The sequence below is a fragment of the Mesitornis unicolor genome, unplaced genomic scaffold (assembly GCF_000695765.1).
Source record: "Mesitornis unicolor isolate BGI_N332 unplaced genomic scaffold, ASM69576v1 scaffold10968, whole genome shotgun sequence".
In the NCBI taxonomy this organism is placed as follows: Eukaryota; Metazoa; Chordata; class Aves; order Mesitornithiformes; family Mesitornithidae; genus Mesitornis; species Mesitornis unicolor.
This window is the reverse complement of record NW_010201259.1, coordinates 27,582-41,737: the sequence shown is the minus strand read 5'-3', so window position 1 is coordinate 41,737 and position 14,156 is coordinate 27,582. Positions and strand designations below refer to the sequence as shown.

The following is a 14,156-nucleotide window of genomic DNA, read 5'->3' as shown; positions in this document are numbered from 1 at the left end:
AGACGGGCCTGGGCTTTGTCACATCCATGGATGTCTCTTCCGACCCGTATCTGCCCTACGATGGCGGGGGAGGAGATGGCATTCCGCTCAGGGAGTTGCATAAACGAGGTACGCCGAATTTGCCTTTGAGTTACTTGTTTGCGTAACTGGAGTGCGTGAGGCTGCTGTGCCGGTTTGAGGCAGGGGTGTAACAGCTTGTTCGTTATCGCATTGCTTTGTTTTGCCAGCCCGATGGCTTCTGTAGGAGGAGAATTCAGCCATGGCTGGTTCCTGTGTTGTCAGTGATTGTTTTCTCTGGGCAGATTAGTCCTACTTCACATCTCGTCGCCTTGTGACTCCATCTTCGATATGTGGCAGTCTTTGCTGTCTCTCTCTCTCTCTCTTTCTTTCTTTCTTTTTTTTTTTTTAATTAATAAAACCATCTGGTGCACGAAAAACCTCCCAAAATTGTGGTTGTGCCTGACCATGACCAAATAGGCAAGAGTTTATTCAGCAGGCTATTTTCATGCCTTTCACTAACTTCAATAGAAATAGTGTTTGTCTAGCTTTGAAGTTTCTGTATCTGCTTTTAGACTTGACTCTTTGTTGACGTGTCTGATATGTGAAAGCAAAGCTATAAAATTGTAATACGTCAGTTAAGCTAATATTGATGATCTCTTAAGGAAACCGGAGCTTTGTGGTGAGTCTTTTGCACTGTTGCTTGCAAGGAAGGAGATTTTAACAGAAAACAGTGTTATCAGTGTTCAAGGGAAAAAAACCCTCTTCTGAACTTGCCTTTTGTTTCTTACTGCAAATTTATAGCAGAATATGTTCTATAAAAATTTGTACTGACAAAAGATCTAGTAGGACTAAGTTAAAGTTATGCCTTCAAATTCAGAGGATGTGTTTTTTTTCTTGTTTGGATTTGATGGTAACACATTAATGTTTAAAAACAGTAAATGTTGTACGTTCTCACATTAGTTATGTTTAAATTGGCTGATCTAAAATTAGAAAGTTACCGACACTTATGGCTGCTGGTGATGGCATTAGAGAGGAGGTAGGATGAGAATAAAGATATGATTTCCATAGGATGATTTTTTTTCTCTCCATGTTAATTTATTATTTTACCTTTCCTTTTAAACTCTTACTTCTTTGAATAAATAAAGTCATACTTTTTTAATGTTCAGCTAGCATTTTAATCTGCATTTTAGTAGTTTGCATTTTTTGCTATTTTTTACCTTTTTATGAGTCTTGCAATGTTTTTCAGCATACTTGAAGAATATCAACAAGTTCTAATAAGTATTTTAAAGGCAAGCAAATTTTTCTCTACCCAGATTGTTATTCTATAGGCAGGTGCTGGGTATCTCTCTAAGTCAGATCTTAGAATCACTTCTGAGAAATTAAGGATGGTATTTTCTTAAAACATTTGCAGCATGTGAATTGGAGGTGTTATCAATGTATGTAAGTACCTGAAGGGATGGTGCAAAGAAGACAGCCAGGCTATTCTGAGTGGTGCCCAGTGACCACAACATGGGAACATGGGAGGTTTCCTCTGAACATCAGGAAACAGTTTTTTACTGTGCGGGTGACTGAGCGCTGAAACAAGTTGCCCAGAGAGGTTGTGAAATCTCCTTCCTTGGAGGTATTCAGAAACTCTCTGGACATGGCCCTGAGCAACTGTCTGCAGGTGGCTCTGCTTGAGCCAGGGGGCTTGGACCAGAGGTCTCTGCCAATCTCAGCCATTCTGTGAGTGTAGATTTGTAGATAGTTTTAAAGTTGAAAACTACAAAACAGCCCTATTATTATACTTTCAAACTCTGGAAATTATAGTTGGACATTGGAATGCGATTAGCTGTATATTCCTGGAAATTACCAGATTTTAGTTGATTTTACAGTACAAAAAGCAGGTATTTGCAGTGCAAAATGGCATCTGACACATTGGAGAACTACTGTTAACAAATACTGTAATAAAACCAATTGAGGGTTAGACTAGGTGTTCCCACTGTGGTGATACTGCTAGGAGGCTGCAAGAGAATTCCCAGTTGTGACTTGTCACTTTTTGTGGTTTCATTACATTCTGCTGGGGCTTGTACTTCCTGTATTCTAATACTGTGTTTCAAAATCAGTGTTACTGGTGCTCCGGTTTGCTATAGTGAGTTTAGATTTAAAAAATAAACAAAACAAAACAACCTACCAAACAAAAAAAAAACAAATCTTAATTTGTCAAGTGCATATGACTCATAAGAAAATTGAGTCTCTAGACCAGCGTGCTCCATAGATTTCATCAAGACTTGTGTGTATTACCTGCTGATTTACAGTGCCACAGTACTCTGTTATTGTCATCTAGCTATCAAAATAAGGCTTAAAATGACAGACAAAACCAGAAATTTAAAGTCAATTTCAGATGTTTATTGTATGTGGAAATAAATACTACACTATTATCTGTGAAAAGGATACTACCAACAAAACTTTTTTCCTCTTATGCAGATTTCAGAGCACTGTAGTAACAAGCTAAGAAAAAATGGATAAAGGTATTTTGAGAAAACAAGCTTAATTGTTTAAGCTTATGGAATTTTTTCCCTTATTCACATACTGACAGCTCTTCTATCCTGCAGAGTAACGGTCATGTCATGCAAAACTGCTTTGTAACATCAAAGCATTTGTTGCACTAATTGACTGCAGTGGCTCACCCAAAGTGACTGTACCTCAGCAATGAAGAAATGACTGTTTAAATCATTAGGGGTCTTTAAGGTTTAATTAATGGCCTTTACTAATGTTTGATGAGATGAAATACAAAGTATTATAGTACATAACTATTAAAAGTCTGACCCGTTTGTTTGCATTAAGAGGATTTTTTTCTTAGTTCAAATATGCTGTGAAACATCAAATGAAAATATTTTAAAATATTTATTCATAATGTTTGTCTTAAAAGATTACTCATCATTGTCCCTTCAAAAAAAAAAAAGATATTATTGAATACTTCTTATTGGGAGTTCCTTTAACTTGCTTTGTCCTTTGTCCTTTTTCTCTTTTTTTTTTGTGGTACACAGTTCACTTCTACTCTCTTCTCTGGCAACTAAAACAGTTAAGTACTGCATCTCTCCTCAGAAAGGGTTTTGAAGTCCTGATGCAGGTTTGCATATATCATAAGTAACTGACTTGTACACTTTTACATAAGAATTTTTTGTGTAATAAACTGTATGCTGGAATATATGTTGTGTAAATAAATTACTTGTGACTTAATTCTTTGTCCTTGGATTTATTTTTGCTAGCTGGACCCTTTTGAAAGTTCCAGATTATCAGTATCTTGCTTGTCTTCCAGCCATTCACAGACACGCTCACACTCTGATTCCTCTCCCCTGCTTTTTTTCCCTAAATATGCATTAATTTTACCATTCTTTAAAAATCTGAAGTCTGAAAAATAGTGGTGTATGTATACCAGTAGCAAAACTTGAGCTTCAACTAGCACAAGGGTTGTTAACTCCCTTTGATTTGTTATGAATACATAAACACATCTTAAATTTTAGATTTTGGAAGTCCTCAAGCATAACTAGTGAAATGCTGTGCAGCTAATAATCTGCGATTGAGTCTGTAGCCAAGAGCTGTGAAAATTGCATATATAAAGAGCACACCAGGTTTACTGATGGCTTAGTTTTAGTAAACCTTTTTTTTTTATTTTGAAAGACAAAATAACTCACAATTTCAGTTATTGTATACCTATTACCACTGCATGCAGGTACACCTCCTATTGCTTAGACTATTAAGAGTAACACTGGGGAAGCCTCTTCATCCCCCTCCACCCCCCCAGCTTCACCTGTTACCATAAGCTATGGGGCAGGGGATATTTAATATATCACAAGAAGTGTTTGAGTCAGATACATACTGAGCCCATTCAGATCCTCCAGGTGGTAGAAGTTACACTTTTGTATTTTAGGCAGCATTTCTGCTTATGGGCCGCTTATGTTTAAAAATAAGTAGATAAATCAAAAGCCATCAAAGACTGAAATTCTCAGTGTGACCTTTGAAAGAAATGTGTGTAAAAGTTGTGTTCACATGCACAGAGCTAGAGTTTGACCCTGAAATCTTACTGGTAGTGGAGGGAGAGCAATAAAATTAGTTTTTAGACTAATTACATGCTCACAACAGAAAATGTGATCAAGATGGTTATAGGTGATTAACACTGAGCGCTTTGAGAAAAAGCATTACTTGGAGAAACTCAGTACGGTTATGGCACGGAATTTCTGCTGTTCTTTGTTTTAAGGTTCCTAATATAAAAAGGGGAGAAGGATTTTCAATTATGAGTTTAGCATATTTGGCTGGTGAATAACAGAAAGTACCATGAGCTATAACTACAGGTGTTTGTAGGTAGTTCCAGGTTATCTGTCTGTCTGTGCCGCATGACTGATAAGGGTCTCTGTTAGGCATGTGTTTTGCAATTTTGGAAATTATTGTGAGCTGCGCTATTATCTGAGATATTAGAAAGCTGATAAACCAGGATTGTGCCCTCCTTGGGCCTGAACATGGTCTGGTGGGAATAATGATCTTAGCAGAATTATTAATTTGTTGCATCCTGTCTTTGCCCTCCAAGAGAACGTATAAGCAGCTCTTACGTATATGCAGCAGCAGCACTTGGAAATCTCATTATCTAAATGTCTGTTGTTCAGACTCTTACTGCCTTGGCTGTTGTTAGATGATAGATTACTTCCATTTTGTAATGTTTGCTTTATCTAACTTCATATTTCTATATACCTTTTATTTGTCTCATCTCCTTCCTGCACTGTTCCTCTTCTATTGAAGTTTTAAATTTAGTAGTGTGAGGATCCCCGTAACTCTTCATTTGCTTATCTGAAGTCCCTGTTCATTATAGGCATAAGTAAATAAATATAGTCCATTTCACCTTTAAGGTGACAAGAGAAGAAATCTGTAATAATAAAGCCGTTTTTTTCTTCTCACAGAAATAGAAGCATTTTTTCTACCTAAAGTAAAAAGCCAAAGCTGTTTATGTTCTTTCATTATTATTATTTATTATGCTATACACGTTGAACAGTACTTGACCTCCTCTTTGGCTTCTTCTGAGACTCCTGTCCCTTTTCCATGGATGCAAGTCTTCAAAAGTCTTGGTTTAACTGAGGTGCTACTATTTCATTTAACTCCTACTTTCTTAAGGGTTATTTTTAAACCCAGATTTTTATTTTTTTTTTGCAGAAGAAATGGAGAGGTGGAGGTTACCACTCAGCACTTTGGTGAAGCAGTTTATTTCTTCCCTGTTCTTTAAACTTTGTTCTGAGTTTTTCCTGTTTCGTACCTATCAGTTTTTTCCCTGCTGATTTTTTTCAGCTAGTATATATATAGTTTTGTCATTTTTGTATGCATTTTGATTTTAATGCAGAGGCCAATTTGTGCTTTTAAGCCTTTGATGCAGTTTAGAAGAGCCAACTGAAGAGACAAGCTGAAAATTCATAGTTACACAGAAAGAGGATCGTGTTACTTGATTACCAAGACTTTTAAATCCTTCATCATCAACAGTAGTGGATGATAGCACTCTGGCGTGGCATGCTGTGCTTCTGATTCTGACATTTAAAGATTACTTCTAGCCAGGAAAAGACAATAGTGCTTAATGACTCTTCATGAGTGATTACAGACAATTTTACATAAACTGATGATTGTTTCTTCTCTTTTTTTTTTTAATTGAAAGCCTCATATTTTGAGATTTGAATATGGAGACAGTAACACAGATCTTGTACATGCAAACCTTTGTTCCAAGTGTAAATGATCCTTATGCTGTGCATTGCATTCAGGGTGCTTCCTGCCTCCATTCCCCTTGCCATCTAATGCAGAAGGACACACAGGTGAAGCAAAGCCTTGGATTACTGTCTGGCCTCTGGAAAGCTACAGCCCCTACTTGTTTTAGCACTCAGCAGGTTGGGGTGGTCGTGTCAGGGAGAGCTTATTCCAGCCTTTGGTGTAAACTGATTAGCTTCATTTTTACTACAGAGGTGCATTTTTTTCTATTTTTCCCCTCCTTTCATACTGCTTGGACTAGTACAAGTGAAACACATTGTGCACTGCTGTCAGCCAGAAGGATGGCTGCTGAGGGGGATACTGTGTAGTTGTGCACTGTCTAGAAAAAGGGATGTGTGAGCAGCAGCAGACTTATGTATTCTTGCTGTAAGAGTTAACAGTTACATAGCTTGTAGATTGATACCTCTTGAGAAACTGGATCCTATTACTGCTCTGCCATTGACTACAATATTGCCATTGTTTATCTGTTACTGTTTTCACAACACTGAATTGTTTTTAAACATAGCCACCTTTGTGAGCTTTGAGCTCTCTGAAATTGCTATTACTGTATGGTGTCTGGCTATTAATATTTATGTAGAAGTTTTTAATTGTTTCCAGCAGAAAGACTTAATTAAAATCTAACAAGACCCCAAGGGTACATTTATATATTTAAGTGTAACCAGTCTGATAGTTTGTTGCTGTGGAAGGTGGGGAGCTTCTTTGTTCCCCACCTCTTCTCTCAGTTCTTGGTCTTCCACTGACCCTGTTTATTGTCTGACAGCAGAGAAGCTTGATTGCAGTTCTGTATAATGGCCGAAATTTTTTCTGTTGTTAATTTTGTCCACTTAGTTGGATTAGCATGTCTGTTTGATTGCTTTACCGTGCAGTCAGATCCAAGGGTGACAGAACTGATCCAAGGATGAGAGTGGGAGTGCATGACCAAATACGGGGGGAAGAAATAGAGGGAGCAAAACCTTCTATTTGGGTGGCAGCAGTCTGTTGGATCATCTCAACCTTATTGTGTAATTATGTCCTGAGAAGTACATCTCATTTCATAAAATGGAGTAAGCTGATACATGCTAGGTTTGAGACAGAGTGGTGTATTTTGTGATGTGCGTACAGAAGATATATATCATATGCTCTATAGCATATAGAGGGGGCATTAAACTTTATAATACAATTATGATCCCTTGTTAACTCTGCTAGCCACCCTTTTGAGCCTGTTCGTGTCTCAGTTCTGTACCTTATGCTGTACAAAGGTTGTAGGTATGTGGATTTGTTCTTTAGGCGATACTGGGTAATTTTTCAGATAACCACATGGTGGAGAACCACATAAAAAGATATCGTGCACCATTTCATTACCCAGGATGCAGCATTTGTCTTAAATCTTTGTTTCTCTTCTCATTATTTTTATGAGAAAGCAAGAAACGCTGCACACAAGAGAAGAGTCAATATGGATTGTTGAACAGTTTTGCAGGAATCGCGAGCATCAAGTATGTTGCAAAACCCCTTTCTTTTGTGGAACTGTGTTTAGATAAATGAAGCACCTGATCCCTCATGTCTTTGATTCACGGTTTTTTGAGTCTACTTTCAGTGGGGTTTTTAAATCACAGATTGTGGAAACTGGAGCCTTCAGCCTCCCCACAAGAGAGAACATCAAGAAGAAGTGAGAGCCCAGGTCCACTGGCTCTTCATTTCTTCATACCAGGGACGGGATAGCAGGACCCTGAAGATCTTTATGACCTAGTGGGTTACTTCACTGGGGACTTGTTCCAAGAGATCTGTGAAGTGAAAAATACAACAGCATATGCATTTTGGCAACTCATGTTTTGATTTGTTAGTGTTTTAAAATGTTTTATCTTGAAAATTTTTGAACTCTACCACTTTGAATAATGGTCTGTAATGGTCTGCTTGGGTTTTAAAGTTACTAGTTCTTGCTGACGTGATCTCTTTTCACAAATTAGCTAAAAACTCACCAGGGATTTTTCTTTAAGAAAACATGTCTTTCATCAGCTGTGTGTTGCCTAGCGTTGCTTTTAAATACGAAAGAAATCTACTGAGTTACAAAAGGCCAAGGGAATATGGGATTACTGTTGGAGGAGGTGAGGCTGCCTTTGAAAATGCTCTGCATCACACCTGAAAAATGCTGTGTGTAATCTACATAAATCAGCTTTTTGTCATGTTTATCATGTTTATCATAGTTCCAACATCAGTCAAGATTGAAGATTGCTTGTATGAAGGCTCATATATAGAATATGAAAGAAGAGATGCTCCTTGCCTCAGGGGGAACATAGGAATCTGTAATGTATGAAGCAACTTGTGTGAGTATAGCAAAATACTAGTTCTGTAATTTCTTTGCTCCTGCTTTACATCAGGAGGGACTAGCTAAGCAAAGCAGGAGGTTGGATCAGTGTTGGGAGCTAACAGCCATTCGGTGTCACTTCACGTTCAGAGGGAAATGAAGGATTACAATATGGTAAAGACAGCTTTCTCTAGCAGTCATAGTGTCCTCTCAAGCCATTTTGGATTGTATTTTTTTCATTCTCATTAAAAAACAACAAAAGAAAACAAACAGCAGAAAACCCACACAGAATCCCGACTGCCCACCTCTTCAGGGATGGGAGCTGGTTTGTGGTGGTGGTAGAATCTGCTGCTTTTATTCCAATTTTGTCTTGCTTGCTTTTGCTGTGCCTCGTTCTGGTCTGGTGTCCCAAAGTACAGTGTTATACTTATTGCTTGTTACAGGTTTTTTTCTTCCAACACAATGTGATACTAGGTTTTTGTTGGTTTTGGTTTGGTTTTTTGTAACAGCTTCACTTGAAGCAGTTCCTCAGCACTACCAGAGCTGGTTGCTGTGAAAGGATTGTGCTGAAGGCTTGATATTACATGCATGGAAGGATAACAAAAGTCAGCTGCCTTCCTAGAAGGTAGTTCAGGCAAGTCCTACAGTGACTGAACAATCTAAAAAAGACAGTCTCTTTTCTCTGAAGAAGCATGTTACTTTTATTGCCTAGAAGCTTACTATCTGCAAGCTTGCAGTCTGTGATTGCAGTAGCTTGCTAGTTATGTGCTGAGAATACAGGATACTGCTGGAGAATAGTGTGCTAATAAAGGCATGCCAGCTACCTTAGGTTTGCTAAGTGTGGAAGGATTCTGTTGAATTTGCTTTGTAAGGATTCCTGTGAGTCCTCTGAGAGGACCAGTGTATTTCTGTTTGCCTCCCAGTAGTAACATAGGCTAGCTTGGAATAACAGTAGTAATAAAAATTCTGCCTGCCACTTTTACCATCTGCTTTGCAGTCTAATAAAGCCCTAAGCAGACTCATATATAACAAAAAGAAGGCCTTTTTTTACAGTGGTGGAATGGCTCAGGTGTGTACATATAGAAAATGGAGGTCTCTTATCATAGCTAGATACTGTGCCTATATACTTTGTGTGCTAAATGTGTCTTGTGGTTTTTAAGAGTAAGGATGCTTGTATTTGGATTAAAAGCACTTGCATTGAGTTGTAGCCTGAGAAAGAGTTTTGAAATTTGAGGACTTGGGAAAAGGGGGTGGAGGGAATAGGAAATACTTTCTGAAAACTGGGGATGTCCAAAAGGCTGCATTTGCTAAATGCTACAGTTTATCAGGGTAATTATGATTTCCTGCTTGGAGGTTAGAGTGTTGTGCTGAAAAATCTCTATTATGCTAAGGATTTTAACAGAATCTATTGAGTTCAGAATATGTGTTTATTAAATAACACTTTGATAAAACTAGCAATAAAAGATGGGAATTTGCATGTATTTATGCTGATGAGAATTACTATTGTCATAGCTGGAAGGAGCATCTTACTGTGTGAAATACTAGAGAAGGAAGGGAAGAAAGGGAAGTGGAAGTTTGGAAAAGTGTTAAGTATTGGTAAAGGTATATTTCTGTCAATTCTCCTCTGGAATAGTTACATGCTACATTGATCATAAAACTAGACACTAGCTGGAGAATGTCTTCTCCCACTGCTATGAGACTTATGTCTCTTTCATATAGAGCATCACATTTTGTACAGTTGTCCTCTTCATGGTCCTCTATGGCCTTTCTACCACACACTAATGCAGAGTATCACTGATGCCTGTTTCTCATAGAAGATTGTAGCTTCATCAGGCATTCACAGCAGATCTGTATTCAACAGAGCCACCTCTTCAGCTCCACATCTTGTTCTGTGTCTCCTCCCCATTAATCATTTATATTCCAGTATTTGTTGTGCCAGCGAATGCTGGCAAAGTAGGAACCTGACACAATTTCAGTGGGATTTTTATTGTATGTAGGCAGTGACCATTCTTTGTAGTGTACTCCGGGTTCTGCTTGGGGTCTAGTGCAGTGAGAGTGTCGTGCCGTTCCTGGTGGTTTCCCTGGAGATAATTCCAATTCAGCACCTTCTGATATGCATAAAATAATCTGTTACTGTTTGTGATACATTTATAACTCTCAACTCTCCTTTGCCTTGTGTGGCATAGAATTGCATACTTCTTATAGCTTTATATTGCTTCATATGTAGCAGGGCATAAAACCAACTCTTGCCGGGGCAAAGGCAAGCTTTTGTCTTACTGTCATCACACAGGTTCAGGAAACTGCTTGATGACATTTTAACTTTGTAGAAGATTAATAATTAAACTGTGACTGAATTGAATTTTTGTCCCCTTGCTTTGTGAAGGAGGTTGATTTCATGTAAAAGTAACATTTTCATAATGTATTCTATTATTGTTATTGAGAGCTAAACTAATCATTACAGTGTGAATTTTCTTACTACCTCTTCTGCAAGATTGGCTTGCCCTTTCAGCTGGCCAGACATACATCTTAGATTTCCTTTCTATTTACAAGAATTGGAAATGGCAGGAGAATTGAATCCCTTATCCTAAAGCAAGGTTTTTCACAATCACCTCTGTTAGCAAATCTGATTTAATTTGTTGTTGTCAGTTGCTTATTAATGGAAGCGTAGGTAATGCTTCTTTACATCTGCCTTAAGAGAAACTAACAGCAGCTTTGGGAAGAGATTTACAGAGCTTAGCTATGGTGAACAGATGAAGGAGAATTTAATATGGGATACACTGGGAAAAAAACAGTATTAAGAAAGATGGCAGCCAGTCTAGAATGAGAGAATGGTATTGATGTTGTTGAGGAGTTGTCTCTTGCATTTACATTCTTGTATTTTACTTTAAGATTTTTTTTTAAAAAAGAAGTAATCTTTTTATAGAGTTTTAAGCATTTCTGTATGTAATGTGTATATGTAATGAATAGTAGTTTGGGTACAGTCTTGAAAATTTTAGATTGCGTTTTGTTTTAATAGGATATTTGTGTTATTTTCTCGTGTGTTCTCAATCACCACTAAGAAAATGTCCAAATTAACACTGTGTTACAGAGCAGGCATAAACAAAACCTCTCAAGTAATAGATGTCTGAGGCACGCCTTTTGGGTCTGAGTATAATGGTGTCACGCTGCTCCTGCTAGGTCTCAGACTTCACAGATTTAAAGGGAAAAAGCCCATTTTACCTGTTCATAAATATAATTATCAGTTGTTGGTGAGAGATGGGGCTGGTGAACTTGACGTTTGTACCATTTGGAAGGAATGTACAGGTAGGCCATTTGAAGACCTTTTATTTTTTTTCTTTTGTAAGTTGGAAACTTCTGCTGACAACGCCAAGGAGCTATGCCTGCAATTAAAAAAAAGTCAATGCATCAATCAAACAAAAAACCCCCACGTGCCTAACCACCCCTCTGTCAGTCTAGTGCCATGAGTTCTAGTGCCTGTCTGAACTGATCAAGTGTTGGCCAACTTGGGCCTGTTTCTTCAAGAATACAGATTATTGTGGTATGCCATGTGCTGTTGGCCAAATTGTTTTGTTGTTAGTCAAACCACAGTGAGAGTAATGACTCTTAAAATCATTGTCTGTATTAACCTCATTATAAATGTTCCCTTTATGACAATTACTGTTGCAGGAGCAGTTAGTGTTGAGTGAACAAGTGGTGGCTATGCTATATTTAGGAAGCCATCCAGCAGAAAATTATACTTGGAATCTGTAAATATGCTGCAGGAACTCAAAAAAGCCAAGTTACTGCAGAACTGATGACATTTGAAAGCTTAAAAAAATAAAACTTTCTTGATCACTTGTGAAGAGGAAAAAAATTGTCAGTATTTTGCTCTTCTTATTCTGATCGCTGAAAGAATCTGTTGGGGATGTTGCTGTGTAAGCTGCCTGTGAAGGAACTAGCTAGTGATGAAAAATTAGTAGAAGTCACTTTCTTTAGATAGTATTTCCAACTTTTTATGACTGAAGCTGTTTGCTTGGCTTTCTGTTTACTTTTTAGCTGCAGTGATAATCTGTTGGTAATGCATTTTAAGTTTAGTTTAGACATGTAGGAAAGATTGGTAATCAAGGGTATGTATATTTAAGAATAACTGGCAACTTATGGAATTCCTTGAACTTTAATAATCTGTTTTTTTTTCTTACAGTCAGATTTTCCTTTGGTAGTTCATAAGCTGAAGTAAACTTTCAGTTTATGAACTACCAGAGGAAAACAAATGTGTGTTGAAGCTACTCATTTTTTCCACTTTGTTCTGCTGAAGGTTCTCAGGAGTCTGCACACAAAACAGAACAATTTGACCGGTACATTCATATTTAACCAATGGAACTACAAATCACTAATGTGAAAATTTAACCTACGAATGAGTGACAGAAAAAAACCCAACAGTGACACGCAGCACTAAATGAGACCTAAATGAAGTAAAATATGCATATTATGGGCAGTGTCTTAATTATTTGTTCATAAGTTTTATATGCTGTGGTGTTATGCACGTTAGAATACTTTGTTTATTGCATGACTTATTAATTCCTGTCTTTCCTCTGCCACAGGAACCCATTATACAATGACAAATGGAGGAACTATCAACAGTTCAACACATTTACTGGATCTTCTGGATGAACCAATTCCCGGAGTAGGAACATACGATGACTTCCATACCATTGACTGGGTTCGAGAAAAATGCAAAGACAGAGAAAGGCACAGACGGGTACTTGAGATAAATAAAAATACTTGGAAAATATTTTTGTTGGGTGTTGGAATTAAGCTCTGATCTAGTAACATACAAATATGTGCATATTTAAATTTCTAAGTAGTTACATCAGCAAGAACATCTTGAATGCTAGGGGAAAAAAGCACCATTTCATTGATACCTGCAGTCCTGCATCAACACTGTGACTTGGGAAGGAAGCAGTAATTTAACAGAGTGGGAGTAACAGCCCAAATGACAGACCTCACCCAAATCAAATTTTTACAGTATTGCCTTTTTTGCATGCTAGTATATTTAAGGCTATTTTCCAGTGTAGATGTATTTGTAGTAGTACAATAGTGCTTATGGTGGTACTTGTACAGGAAAGTAAGCACTGATGTGTGTTGCTTTTGTAGTGAAACAAGTGTATTTGTGTTACTGCTATGTAGTGCCACAGTCTTGTCTCTAAAGTAGTCTCAATATGTATTGTAGGTGTCCTTTCCACTCTCCCATCACAGAACTTGCTTTTTTCCTCCTCTCTATTGATTTCTTCCTAAGGTCATCAAAGTTCAGGCCATTCATCTTTATCAGTGTGCTCTGCAACAAGTTCTTTCATGAAATGGACTCGAGTTGCATTAGTCAGTAACATGCTAGATGCTGTCATTCATTTAGTAGGCTTGTTTAATAGCATTTAAGGAGGACATAGGCAGTTTAGAGCCTTACTCCCAAACTTTTGGGATGCTCACATTAATTAACCTGGAAAATGGAACAGATTTGGAGATGTGATTTCTCCTAAAATATTTTCAGCTGATCAAAATGAATAGTTAAAAATGAAATGTAGGTGTATGGAGGGGTTGGAGAAGAGGTTCCTTCATGTACAACACTGTAGCATTACTCTGCTTTCTTTGGAAGCACTTTTATTAATTTTCTGGCAGCAAATGTAGTATGTATATGCTGATCTACTTTGACATGTTTTTTTAAAAAAATCTTACACTAGTTTAAAAACCAGAACATCCACAATTGCACTATCTGTTGCAATTTTTATGGAAAAGAGATCCTTGGACAGTGGGTCTGAGAAGGTACGCCTTGTTTGAATGCTTTTAATGAAGAGTAAGAAGGTGTTTTCCATGTGATGCTGTATTTCATCATTTGATGTCTAAGCAGTAATTAACACAAAGCCATCTTTACACAGCTTAACCTACAGATGTGTAGGTTAGTGTCTAGTGGCCATGCTACTGGATAGAATGCTAGGCCTGACCAAGTCCTGGCAAGGCAGATCACACCTGGAAATAGGTTATCTAGGGTGAAGTCTCGCAGCTGTTACTCATTTTAATGTCTGAGAGCAGAAAAGTCAGACAAGACAGTTCACAGTTCCTA

The 14,156-nt window shown here is 37.6% G+C and overlaps 1 protein-coding gene across 2 annotated transcripts in view; it reads left to right on the top strand.

The window, feature by feature from the left end:
• Nucleotides 1-24: 24 nt before the first annotated feature.
• CLCN3 (chloride channel, voltage-sensitive 3) overlaps nucleotides 25-14,156 on the top strand; it is a 37,552-nt gene continuing 23,420 nt past the window's right edge. For both annotated transcript variants that reach the window (XM_010190018.1, XM_010190017.1), the window contains exons 1-2: nucleotides 25-108; nucleotides 12,643-12,800. In XM_010190018.1, the coding sequence (XP_010188320.1) occupies nucleotides 27-108; nucleotides 12,643-12,800 (240 nt within the window). In that variant the 5' untranslated portion in view covers nucleotides 25-26. The remainder of the gene's footprint in view (nucleotides 109-12,642; nucleotides 12,801-14,156) is intronic.